Source organism: Agelaius tricolor, unplaced genomic scaffold (assembly GCF_023055355.1).
Source record: "Agelaius tricolor isolate 1412-34295 unplaced genomic scaffold, bAgeTri1.0.p SCAF_38, whole genome shotgun sequence".
Taxonomy (NCBI): domain Eukaryota; kingdom Metazoa; phylum Chordata; class Aves; order Passeriformes; family Icteridae; genus Agelaius; species Agelaius tricolor.
The window spans coordinates 2,861,355-2,873,904 of NW_027269298.1; the positions used below are offsets into that span (position 1 = coordinate 2,861,355).

General features: G+C 50.1%; 1 protein-coding gene across 1 annotated transcript in view; it reads left to right on the plus strand.

Moving 5' to 3' along the window:
* Positions 1 to 12,550, plus strand: part of RXRA (retinoid X receptor alpha) — a 108,046-nt gene that overhangs the window by 77,908 nt on the left and 17,588 nt on the right. Inside the window, exon 5 of the mRNA XM_071453879.1 lies at positions 8,548 to 8,717. Within this exon, the coding sequence (XP_071309980.1) occupies positions 8,548 to 8,717 (170 nt within the window). The remainder of the gene's footprint in view (positions 1 to 8,547; positions 8,718 to 12,550) is intronic.

The window sequence follows — 12,550 nt, forward strand, 5'->3', positions numbered from 1 at the left end:
CTGAGCTCTGGTTTTGAGCAGCTCTGGAGTTTCACATGTGAAATCCACCTGGTTTGTCAAATAAAGGGCTCTTCCCATTGCACCCATCCCAGCTAACTGGAACTGGCCTTTCAACTCTCCTGCTCCCACCTCTATTTTGGGCTAAATCCTGCATTGCTTAAGTATTCACATCATAGCTGGCTTTTTATTCTCTACCATCAACTCTTCCATCTTTTAAGTAACAGAGCCCGGGTTATGGGCCTCATTTCCCTAAAAAGCATCTTGCTCTGGAGAGCTGATTTATAGCTGTGTAAAGGCACAGCAGATTCCTGCTGGGAAGTCTCTCTCCTGTAGCCCAGAGGTGCTGGGATTTGGTGCAAGCACAGTAAAAGCCTCTAAAATCAGTGCTGGAGCTGAGTGAGAGGCAGGGCAGGGCTGGGGAGCAATGCTAGGTGATGCTGGGAGGAGCAGTGAGAGCCAGGGTTGTACTCCATTTAAAGAGGGTAAAAGGAAAGGGGTTATTGGGTGAGAATTTGGATTAGAGAAGCAAAATCAAGGTTTGGAAGGGTTTGATCCCAGCAGCTGAGGGGGTCTGAGGTGAACATGCTGAGAGCAGACCCACAGGGAAGGAGCTTGTGCCCATCAGAAGCAGCAGCAGAGCCAGGGTGGCCCTGCTGGGGCACGGGGATCCTTCAGGGCTACAAACTTTGGCTTAAAGAGGGAAAAGCCTGCAGGAGCAGGGGATTCCTCCTGCTGTGTGCATCCCTTCTGGCTATTCCCTGCTAGGAACACGTCAGAGAGATCCCAACATTCCCAGGGAGTGAGCCTCATGCTCTGAGATACTGCAGCCATAATAAATAAGCAATTGGGAACATTTTTTTTTTCCCTATGAATTCCTGCCAGCTGTGGAAGGCTTTGGTTTTTTATATTCTGTCTCCCACTAAATACAGGATAGTCAACAAAATTAAGATTACCATCGGGGATCTTGACTAATGCAGGGATTATTATTGTGGGGGTGGCTGTTTGCATCCAGGAGCTGAACTCTCCCTGCTTGATCTGTTCCTCATCAGGCTCTGAGGTGTCTGTGCACCAGCACCCTTGGATTTGAAGGGGAAAAATTGGGAATTGCCTTGGAATGAGGGAGGCAGAGCTCTTGTGAAGAGCTGGGAGTGAACAATGTGGGGCTTGGGATGGGGGTCCTGTGTGTCAGGGGGTGACAGAGAGGTGACAGGGTCAGCAGGGGCGTGGTGAGCTGGGGCTGTCCCGGGTGAGGAGAGCTGGCAGCGCCTCTGGGATCACACAGGGAGCAGGAAATACCAGTGAGGAGCCTTTCCCATGCTCCCGTGGCTGCCTCACAGGGAGCAGGGCTGGGAAACAGCTCCCAGAGCCTTCCCTGGGACATGAGGAGCTCCTGGGGAGAGCCAGGACCTGCTGGGCTGCTCAGGATGGGAGCAGGGATCCCAGAGCCTTCCCTGGGACATGAGGAGCTCCTGGAGAGAGCCAGGACCTGCTGGGCTGCTCAGGATGGGAGCAGGGATCCCAGAGCCTTCCCTGGGACATGAGGAGCTCCTGGAGAGAGCCAGGACCTGCTGGGCTGCTCAGGATGGGAGCAGGGATCCCAGAGCCTTCCCTGGATGTGAGGGGCTCAGGATGGGAGCAGGGATCCCAGAGCCTTCCCTGGCTGTGAGGGGCTCCTGGGGAGAGCCAGGACCTGCTGGGCTGCTCAGGATGGGAGCAGGGATCCCAGAGCCTTCCCTGGATGTGAGGGGCTCAGGATGGGAGCAGGGATCCCAGAGCCTTCCCTGGCTGTGAGGGGCTCCTGGCAGAGCCAGGCTGGCTCTGCAGGACCTGCTGGGTCCCAGTGCCAGCTGCAGGCTGGGTTTTGGTGCCAGGTGGGTGAAGTGGCTGTTGGTGCATCTCAGAGCCCATCTGGAGAGCAGAGAGCTGCTCCCCTGCAGAACCTGCAGCTCAGGCTGGGTGGCTGAGCCCAAAGTTGTTCCTAAATCCAGGTGCAGGTGCAGCTGCTGTGCATCCAGGATATCTGTCCAGCTGCACAGCTGCTCTCTGACTTCAGGACTCCATTAAACTTCACAGCCTGAGAGTTAATTCTGTCTCTTCCTGTGTTTGTGGGTTGGTTTTCCCCCTCTCCCTTGCCAAGCTGAGGGGTTCAGCCTGGGAAAGGTTGGACTTGCAGCATCTCCACAGCCTGGAGACCTTCCCATGGCTCCAGGGAGCTGCTCAGTCACTCCAGAGGGACTGAAGATTCCCACATGGACTTGTGCCTGATCCCAAGCCATGGCTGGGTTTGGGCCATCCCAGCTCCTGGACCATCCCTCAGCAGCACGAGGAATCTGGGGAGAAATCAGGAATTCAGGTTTCCATCCCACTGTCCAAGTGAATGTGAAAGCAGGCATGTGGCCACAGCCTAGTGAGGGGGCAGAGTTCAAGAGCACAGTTATTTTTAGGAGTAATTTTGGAATGGAAAATGTCTTCCAGCTTAATGAGCTTGTTTCTTATATCCTTTTAAAGTGCTGCTCTTTAAACCAGCTGGTTAAATGATGCTGGGTTTGGATTTTTTTTTTTGTTTTTTGTTTTTAAGGATGCTCTTAGGTTGAGAAAACGAGTTTGGCTTATGGTTTTCTCTCCTTTTCTTGCTGTTTGTTTATACTTCAGTGTCCAGAGAGTGAAGTGAGCTAGAGATTTTTTGCTGTTGTTTTCCTGAGCTGTTCCTCTTGTGAACTAACTGCATGCAAAGGTTTCAATCCACTTTTTAACACTCTGAAGTTACACTTTTTAATTATCACAGTGGTATTTTGCATCCTTTAAAAAAATTACAACGTTCAGTTGAAAATGTTGGAGGGGGAAAAAAACCCATTTATTTCATGTGTTGCAGCTTTTGAGGTTGTTTACAGTAGCAGAAAGCTGCACCTCTGAAAAAGAAAAAAAGAAAGGTGACACACGAAAGCAAAGCAGAAGAAACACTGTCTGAATTTGTTTTCTCAGCTGTCTTGGCATTTTGGATATAAACAGGTACCTGGGGCATAAATGCTTCAAGATGCTGATGATGCACAGCAAAGATGTGGCTTTGTGAAAGGCAGCAGAGCCAAATAAATTCCAGCATGAGAGAAACAGAAATGCCCAATAACCCCCACCCAGCACCTCATAAACAACCAGCCACCCACCTGCAGGATGGGGGAAAACTAAAAATGAGCAGGTTTGGGGCTCTCTGGGCTGAACTTTGGTGCCTCTCAGTTCACAGAGAGGTGTTTCCTTGAGAGAACCCCATTTTTGGGGCAGTGAATTACCCTTTCCCCATGGAAAGGATATTTGTGGATGAAAGGATATTTGTGGATATAAGTGAATTATCCTTTCCCCACCCTGTTGCTCCTGGAGGGGTGGATTTCCATCCCAAAAAGCTCTGTATTGACACTGGGTGGGTGTCACCGGAGCTGCTGTAGCCTCCAGGTCTCTCTCAGCAAATAAACAAGCCTGTGCTGCTCCTGCCCTCTCAGAAACACCAAAGCCCTGTGGAAAATCCTCTCCCTGCCTCCACTGACATCCCTTAGGTGCAGAAGTACAGTGCCCACGAGTGTGGCCACCCACAGGGCTTGGTTTGGGCACCAGAACTGGCTTGGGTGACGCTTCTGCAATGGACTCAAAGCTGCTTTTTTAGCCATCAGATGCTGCCCCATGAGCAAAGCCAAGGTGCCCAGTGTGATGTGGACACCTGCAGAGGATGGATCTTGGCATTTTGGCCCATCAGCCCTCAGGCTTGGATAGCTGAGGCTCATCTGCAATCCACAGGACGAGACATTTTGGATTTTAAAGACACCAGAGGTCACCAAGGAGTGGCTTGGACACATGGGGCTCCATGTCTTGCTGTAGCACGACCTGGGGAAGTGCAGATGGGCTGGAGAAGCTCAAGATGAAACATGACAGCAACTGGCCTGAGGCAAGTACAGACCAAATCAGGCAGAATAACAGGAGAGGCTCTTCATCAGGTGCCATGGAAAACACAGGCTTCTGTCCTTGGCTGGGCTCAGACATAGCTGCAGGAGGTGGGGCTGCCTCTCCGAGCTCTCTGACTGCATCTTTTTTTCTCCTCAAGTGGATTGCAAGGCTCAAATGCTTCCCTTATGTTTAGAAAACCAGCCTGGAAAAGCTCTCAGCCATCTGAGGCTCCTTGAAGAGGAATAAAAGCATTGGCACAGCCATCAGCAAGGGGGGAGAGGGCTGGGGAGCTCAGCTCTGGGGACACGGGATGGCCACAGCTTGGGAGAGCTCTGCCTTGCACCAGGGGCTTTTCTGGGGTGCAGCAAGGCAAATTCCTGCCTCAGCTCCTGCATTTGAGGTGGGCAGACCCACTCTGTTGACCAAAAGCTGTGCCACCCTCAGGACTGGGAGAAGCAGTGTTGGGAGCTGAGAAGAACAAGGTTATTCCCATTTTGGTGTCACCAGACAAGCTGCCATGCAGCTGCCATCTTGGTGTTTCTCTTCTGAAAAACATAAATAAAAACAAAACCCATAAAGAAATGCAATTCCCAGACCAGATCCATTTGAAAAATGTGGTTTTGTCATCTCCACTGTGGTTTATTTGATTAATCCCCAGTGGAGTGGACTCCAGGGATGAGGTCCTAAGTCTGCATGGTGGTGAGGGAATCACTGCTGGGGATTTTCCCAGATTTCATGGGTAAAAAAAACCCACTTGTCCTTCTTCCCTTCCCTCTCTTCTCTGTGTTGGTTTTTTCCTACATCTCAAGGAACACAGTCCCCATTTTTTTCGTGGGACGGTGATGTGTCCCTCAGCTCCTCTCCTAAGAAGGAACAACAGCTTGTCAGGTCCTTGTGGCAGAAAATCTGGAGATTTTCCATGGGGCTTCTTCCTGTGGATGGATGGATGATGGATGGATGATGGATGGATGGATGGATGGATGATGGATGGATGGATGGATGGATGGATGGATGGATGGATGGATGGATGATGGAGGGATGGATGGATGGATGGATGGATGGATGATGGATGGATGAATGCATGGATGCATGGATGGATAGATGGATGATGGATGATGGGTGGATGGATCCATGGATGGATGGATGGATGGATAATAGGTGGATGGATGGATGGATCCATGGATGCATGGAGGGTGGATGGATGGATCCATGGATGCATGGAGGGTGGATGGATGGACAGGGGTGATGGCAAAGTGATTCCACACTTGCCCTGCCGTTGGAGGAGGCTCTCTGGGCTTGGCAGCAGGGTGTACAGAACAGATGACACTCCCTGGTGAGGGCTGGGTTTATCTTTGGCTGCTGGGTGGGCCTGTGCCATCTGCTGTGCCCGGGGTGTCAGTGCTGCAGTGCAGGCTGTGCGTGGGGCTGAGCTGGGATGAGTCAGCTGTCCCTGACCAGCTCTGCAGGGAGCTGCAGCACTGATTTTGTGGTGCAGCAGCAGCTCCGAGCTCAGATCAATAGAAAGAACTCCTTACGTGTCTGATCCCTGCCCATCTGTCTCTGGATTGTTTGTATCAGCTGGGTTCAGCCTGATCTCTGTCAAAGTGCCCTGCAAGGTCCCCTCCCTCAACCCCTGAAGTGTGTCTGACTCTTCAGGCCAGGAATGTGGCACTGAGGAGCTTGAGATTTGCAGGTTGAAGGTTTTAAGTAGCCCCTGTCTGCCCAGACCTCTGCAATGTTTTGCCACAAATCCCGTGTCCGGCACGAGGATGTGTTTTTGGGGTTAACACCATGGTGGAGTGACCCCAGTGATCCCAAATTTGCACCATCATCCTTGAGAGCTGCTGCAAATCTCCAGCAGCACTTTGGCATTTAGATCTTTTTATAAGATCCCATTTGGTGAGGGTTTGCCTTTCTCCCAGGCTTTCGTGTTATTTAGTAGGTGTTTCATCTCCTCTAATGTGCCCAGAGGAATCTTGGTGCATCTGTGCTGCTGAAGGAGGGCTGGCATTAAGCAAAAACTTCCCTCTTTCTGATGCTTGGAGAAGCAGGAGTGGGGTTGGAGGGGTGAAATTAAAGCAGCGTTTTGAAAAAGAAGAAGAATCCGTGCCAGATGGACAAAAGCCATGACACAAATCTGAATTTACCTGGCTCTGGCAGCCCAGCAGGCAACGTTGGTGGGCCTGAGGAGCCTCTGCAGCCCAGAGAAGTTTGCAGAAAGGAACCTCTTGCCTTTTTGCATAACAGCTTTCACATGGCACAGCCTGAGCTCTGTTGACATGCAGCAAACAGCAACGCTGAGGGAAGGAGGGGGAGCACTGGGAATTGGCCCCAGGAGCTGGGTTAATGGGATCAACAGCCAGAGAGGGCTCCTTTAGCCTGTGTCTCAATTTCCTGGGGTTATTTTATTTTATTTTATTATTTATTTTATTGTATTATTTATTTTATTTTTAATTTTTTATTTTATTTTATATATTATTTTATTTTATTTTTTATTTTTTATTTTGGTTTTTTAAATTTTATTTTAATTTAATTTAATTTTATTTTATTGTTTATTTTATTTTATTTTATTTTATTTTATTTTATTTTATTTTATTTTATTTTATTTTATTTTATGCTCTGCCTGAACATCCCATAACCTGCTTCAGCTGCAGCAGGGAGGGAGTGCTGGGGTAATTGTCAATAAATAGCAAGGTTTTGATGTTATTGAGTGCCTCAGCAAAGAGCTGGGTGAGTTCAGAGATTTGTGTCTCATGGCCAGAGATGCTTGGGCTGTTCTCAAGCAGAATGGGCTCAAATGTGCTGTGGAAAATTGTGGGATTTAGGGTCTGTGACAAGGTGATGGAGAAATAGAGAGTTCCCACTGCTGCTGCACAAAGCTGCCTTCCAGGTGTAGGAAAAGCATGTGCAGGTTTCCAAGGGAGGTCATTAATAATAATAATAATGATGTTATTAGCATCTAGTGAGTGTTTCTCATCTCTGAGCTGCTCAGATATAATTCATCAGCATGTGACAGGCTGCTGGCAAGATCATTCCCACCCCACAGGATTTGGGACAGGTCTCTCCTGCCTGTCTGGAGCCAAAGGCAGGGTGGAGGTTTGCATGGAGCTCCTGTCCCACGGGAGCTGGAGAGGGGCATGGCGTGGCCTCCAGGGAAATCCAGCACTGCCAGCCTCAGAGGTGGCTGAATTTGGGATTTCTGCCTTAAACTGACCTGACTCTTTTCTTTAGGATTCCCTGCTTCTGTCCCTTCACCCACCCCTTTCCCTCTCCAGCAGTGACTCGAGCTGTGGCTTCCTTTGTGGTGCTTTCCATTATTTGTCTTTGACCTTTTTATTTCCAGGACCTGTCCCTCTGCAGAGAAGGGGTTTTCCCTGTCCAAGCAGGACCATCCCTCTCCTTGCACACACAGAGCTGATTTCCCAGGCTGGGGCTGCTCCTGCCTTCCCCCAGCCTCACATTCCCTGGGATATCCCACTCTGGCCACACTGGGAACAGACAGAGAGGGGTGATCCTGCAGGATGCTTTGGGGTTTCATGGCCACCTGCAGGGCCTGGGGGTGACACTGTGAGAAATGCTACTCAATTCCAAAAAATTTAAAAGGTTTATTAAAACCTTATCAAAAATACATCACAAGACTTAATAGATAAAATATTACAGTGCTGGAGGCAGAGGATCTTTCCCACCATGTGCTCATCCATACAGTGGAGGTTTTGCTTTTTAACCCTTTAGCTCCTCCAAAATTCTGTCCATTGACTCCTTCTTCACTGTCCAGTGGTGGAGATCACTTCCTTAAATCTTGATTGGAGGCCAGGTGCTGCCACAGTAACAACCCAACCCTCCCAAATATCCCAAACCCTGATAACAGCACAAGGGGGGTAAAACATAACTATATATCTACAAAACTTCTCCTAACATTTGTGCATGATATTTGCCTTTTAATTGGGAGAGTCAGCCATCACATTGTGGAGATGACAGTCTGCTCATAGAGAGAGAAATCCAGATAAACTGTCCCATGAATTGGTCTGGGAAGTTTTAGGGAGGCAGAGAGAAAGAATGGTGAACAAATGATGAACAACCTGGTGTTTGTAATAAGTTGTATTCCTCATAACGTGTTTACCAAAGGGTGTCTTCTTAATTAAGCAATCATGTGAAATGTGTTGATTGAATGACCAGTCAGGTCCACCTGTATGGGAGCAGTGCATAAAAGAGGGGGTTCCACTAAACTGGGGGCTTCTTACCTCGTTGGCCTTCTGAGCTGGAGTCTGTGTCACCTCTCCCTTCCTGACCCAGTGGTGACAAGAACAGCTGACAGAAACAGAGGACACAGTCTAAGCTGCACCAAGGGAAATACAGGTTGAATATCAGGAAAAAATTTTCACACAAAGAGTGATAAAGTTCTGGTATTGTCTGCCTGGGGAGGTGGTGGAGTCCCCATCCCTGGGTGTGTTTAACCAAGCCTGGATGTAGCACGGGGTGCCAGGGTTGAGTTGAGGTGTTGAGGCCGGGTTGGACTCCATGATCTTGAAGATCTCTTCCAGCCCAGTGATTGTGTGAGTTCTGTGATCTCCCCTGTGACAGTCTGACCCTGCCACTGTCCCTGTGTGTCCCTCACAGCCGTGCAGGAGGAGCGGCAGCGGGGCAAGGACCGCAACGAGAACGAGGTGGAGTCCACGAGCAGCGCCAACGAGGACATGCCCGTGGAGAAGATCCTGGAGGCTGAGCTGGCTGTGGAGCCCAAGACAGAGACCTACATCGAGGCAAACATGGGCCTGACCCCCAGCTCGGTGAGCACCCCTGCCCAGCCCCTCCTGGGGACATCACAGTGGCCATCAGGACAGCACAGAGGGGCACAGGGGGCACCGAGGGGCTGTCCCCTGTGGAAAAGAACTGTTATATGCTTATAGTTTATGAAATCTAACTTCTTTGAGCTGAGTTTCATAAACTTTTAGAGGCTTATAACACACTTAATATAGCTTAGCTACTTTTGGAAGCATAAAAATTACCAAGATGGCTTCTGTTGCAGTGTTAGAAACAAAAAGGTTTAATGAAAGGCAAAATAACAAACAAAAACTGAGCTAAGTGCAAGAAGTCTTTGCTTTTGATAAAATACTTTATAAAAGTAATTAGTTTCTTTGTTCACTTTTTTTTTGGTAAATTGCTTAAGCAAGACTATTTTAGCTTTTGTCTAATCAGCAATTGTTAAGTTTGAAGTGAAGTTCCTTACACTTAAAAAGTTGCTTTTTCACCTAATCAAAGAAAGAAACTTTTAGGCTTCTTTCTTTTTTTGAGAGGACAAAAAATACTCTTGTCACTCCATCAGCAAAGGGCACGCTCCTATGAAGAACCAGCTCAAAAATGCAATTTTTGGCTCTCCTGTGGGCTCTGTGAGCCAGCTCAGCAGCAGGAGAGCAGAGCCAGCAGCCACCAGCGTTTGGTGCCTTCTGTCCCACAGCCACAGGGAAGTGAGAGGTGCTGTATGGAGTGATTAAAAGGGCTCTCAGAGGAGGTTTTATTGTAAATAACAGCCCTCAGTGCTGAAAGGCAGGAAGACACTCTGCTCTGAAGAGCTCAGAGTCCAATTGAGGCAATAAACCTGTGTGGCTGAAGTGCAGAGAGATAAGAGCTGGGGAATGAGTGTGTGACTTCTCAGGTGCAGAATTATGCAGCTGCTTGGCTCTGAGGAGAGAAAACCTGGAGAAATTTGCCTGTGAGTTGGTTTTCAGGTTCTTTTCCCAGTTAGAAACTTGCATTATAACTGGGCCTGCTTGGAGCATCTGGGCTGTACAAGGGTGTTGTGTGCACAAGGGAGGGATGGCAGGGAAATGGGACAGGAGCAGCCTGGGCTGGTGGAAGGTGTTGGGATGAGATGGTCTTGAGGTCCCTTCCAACCCAAAGCAGTTTGGGATTCTGTGGAGAGTGAGGAGAAGTGTTTGGGGCCCTTTCCTACAAGATTTCCCTTACCAAAAGGGAGAAATCTCCTCATGTGAGAGCCAAAATATCCTCTGAAATTCCATTTCTAGGACAGACCCTCTGCAGCCCAGGCAGTGTGTAGGGTACAGTCCCCACTCCTCCATAGCCCCTTTTCCTGTGAAAGCAGTGGGAATAGAGGAATTCCTCTGAAAAACTGAGGCTGCAGTGGGGAGCATCTCCTGGTGGCCACCAAGTCCTTTGAGGGACTCAGAGGTTGAGCTCTGCCAACGTTTGGGCTGGCTGAGCCAAGAGAGCAGAAATATCCCTGTACAATTCCTGCTGGGTGGCTGTGAGGCTGAAATGCAGCTATTCTGAGCAAGTGCAAGGACTCTGCAGTGTTTATTTTCTGTTACAACAATACTTTTATCTCTCTCTTTATATCAGGCTTGGAGGGTTTGAGTCAGAAATCCCTTCCTGTGGCAGGGGGTTGGAAATAGAGCATCTTTAGGAATCCCTTCCAGCAGAATTCTGTGAGGGATCTGGGAGTCAGGACAACTGTAATTGGATTTTTGGGATGCTCTTTTTGCAAAGACAGCTTTTCCCAGCATTCCTTAGGTGGCTCTTGGATATTCAAGGCTTTGTGGGATGGACAGAGCCAATCCCTCAGTGAAACTCCAAAATCAGGTACAAACCCTCAGGATCAGGGACAGGATCAGGTACAAACTCTCACTTGCATTTAGGAGGAGGATCCCATCCCCACGAGGCTGTAAAGAGCTTTTTTAGGAGGAGTTAGTGAGGGACTCAGAGAGGCTCTGGCTGCACTCAGGATCAAAAATCCTTCAGGGGAGCTGGAGCCAGCCTGGTGCTGACTTGAAAACAAACCCCAGAGAGGGAGCTGAAATAAATGGCTTCGTCTGGCACGGCGTCTCCTCAAATTGAAAGCCGGTTCCTGCATAATTCAACAGGCATTACTGTGAACAAGGATGTGTGTTGCATCTAAATAGAAGCAGGAGGCTTGTTGAAATGCCCTGTTATTGTCGAGCACGAGGTGACATTTGTAGCAGGTTTAGCAGATGGATGAGATCAGCAGCTCCCGGTGACTGAGGCCACCACGGGATGAGGAGAGGGAAGACAGAGGAGCTGCTGCCCTTCCCCAGAGCCCAGGTGATGGAAAGGCAGACAAATCGAGGCCCTGATAAACACGGGGAGAACACGAGCTGTTTGCTGTTGGGTGCTTTGATTTGTGCCTCTGCGCTCAGGCTGGGGACCTGCAGGGACATTTCCAGCTGGGATGGGGTGGCACGGTGATTTAGGGATTAGCATCCTTGTCTCCCACATAGAATGGGTTAGAAGGGACCTTAAAATCTTCTTAAAAGCACCTTCCACTATCCCAGGTTGCTCCAAGCTCCATCCAGCCTGGCCTTGAGCTCTTCCAGGGATGGAGCAGCCACCTGGGCACCCTGTGCCAGGGCCTCCCCACCCTCACAGGGAAGGATTTTTCCCCAATATCTGCTCTAACCCCACTCTCTTGTAGTTCAAATCCATTCCCCCTTGTCCTTGTGTCTGTGGCTTGTCCCTGGCCCAGGGGGTGGCTTTGCCTCTGCCCCATGCCTTGGCAATTTGGGCTCCTGCTCTGCAAGCACGGCCTGGGACAGGCTCCTGGCCAAAAGGCAAAGCCTGTAACTGAGAGCTGTCCTCCCCATTAGGTCTTAATTGGCCTTTGAACGTCTGGTTTCAAGTCCCCATTTTGTGGAAGATGCCTCCAGGCTGCAGTTTTCCAGGAGGATCAGGTGCCATTGCTATTTACTGCAGGAGGGGATTTGCTTTCCGTGCCCAGGGAGGGTTTCCAGCACTGCCTTGGAGCCAGGCAGGGCCCTCTGGACACTTTTAGCTGCTTCTCATGCCCCAGTGATCAGGTTCTGCCAGGAAGGGCCCTGGTGGTTCCAGGAATTGCCATCTGAGGTGGAACTGAAGCCGAGGATGAGGCTTTGGAGCACCAGAGCTTGGGGACAGCTTGTGCTGTCAGGGACAGCCAGGGCTGGGGCACGAGGAGCCCCTGCTCATGGTGACAACCTGCCCAGGAGCCAGCCCTGATGAAAGCTTTGGCAAAAACATCTGATTTACCTGAATTACCCCTTCTGTGGGGCTCTGCAGGCCCTTGTTGCTGCAGGGGTTGGGTTCTGCTGGAGTAAGTCATGATCCCCATCCCACCTCACCTGGATGCCAGGATTCTCCACCTGGCAGAGCAAACTGGGGTATCTTGAGGGATGTTCAGGGTCTGTGGTGTCCCTTCTGTCCTTTCCTGCCTCTGAATATCAACATTCCCAGTGCTTCCAGTGAGACCCTGAACCCTGCAAAGCTCCTCCTCACACACATTTCAGGGGAAATCCCAGGAAAAGCCCAGTCCCTGCTCACCTCTCCTTCCTCAGGGGAGAGCCCCAGCTCCCTGGGAGTGAGACTGCCCTGCCCTTCAGCCCTGGGGGAGCTGCTGGAGGGGGTGGGACAGGGGGGGCACATCCCAGTGAGGTGCCAGCCTGTGCCCATCCATCTCTGCACATGACAGGTGGAAATAATTCCAGGGCAGGTGCCCTGAGTGTGCCAAATCCTGGCTATTTTAAGCCTGGAGAATGGGAGATGTTGGCCACTGAGGCACAGAGCTCTGGGTTTGCTGCCAGGGGACTGGGCAGGGCTCTGAGGGGCACAGGGG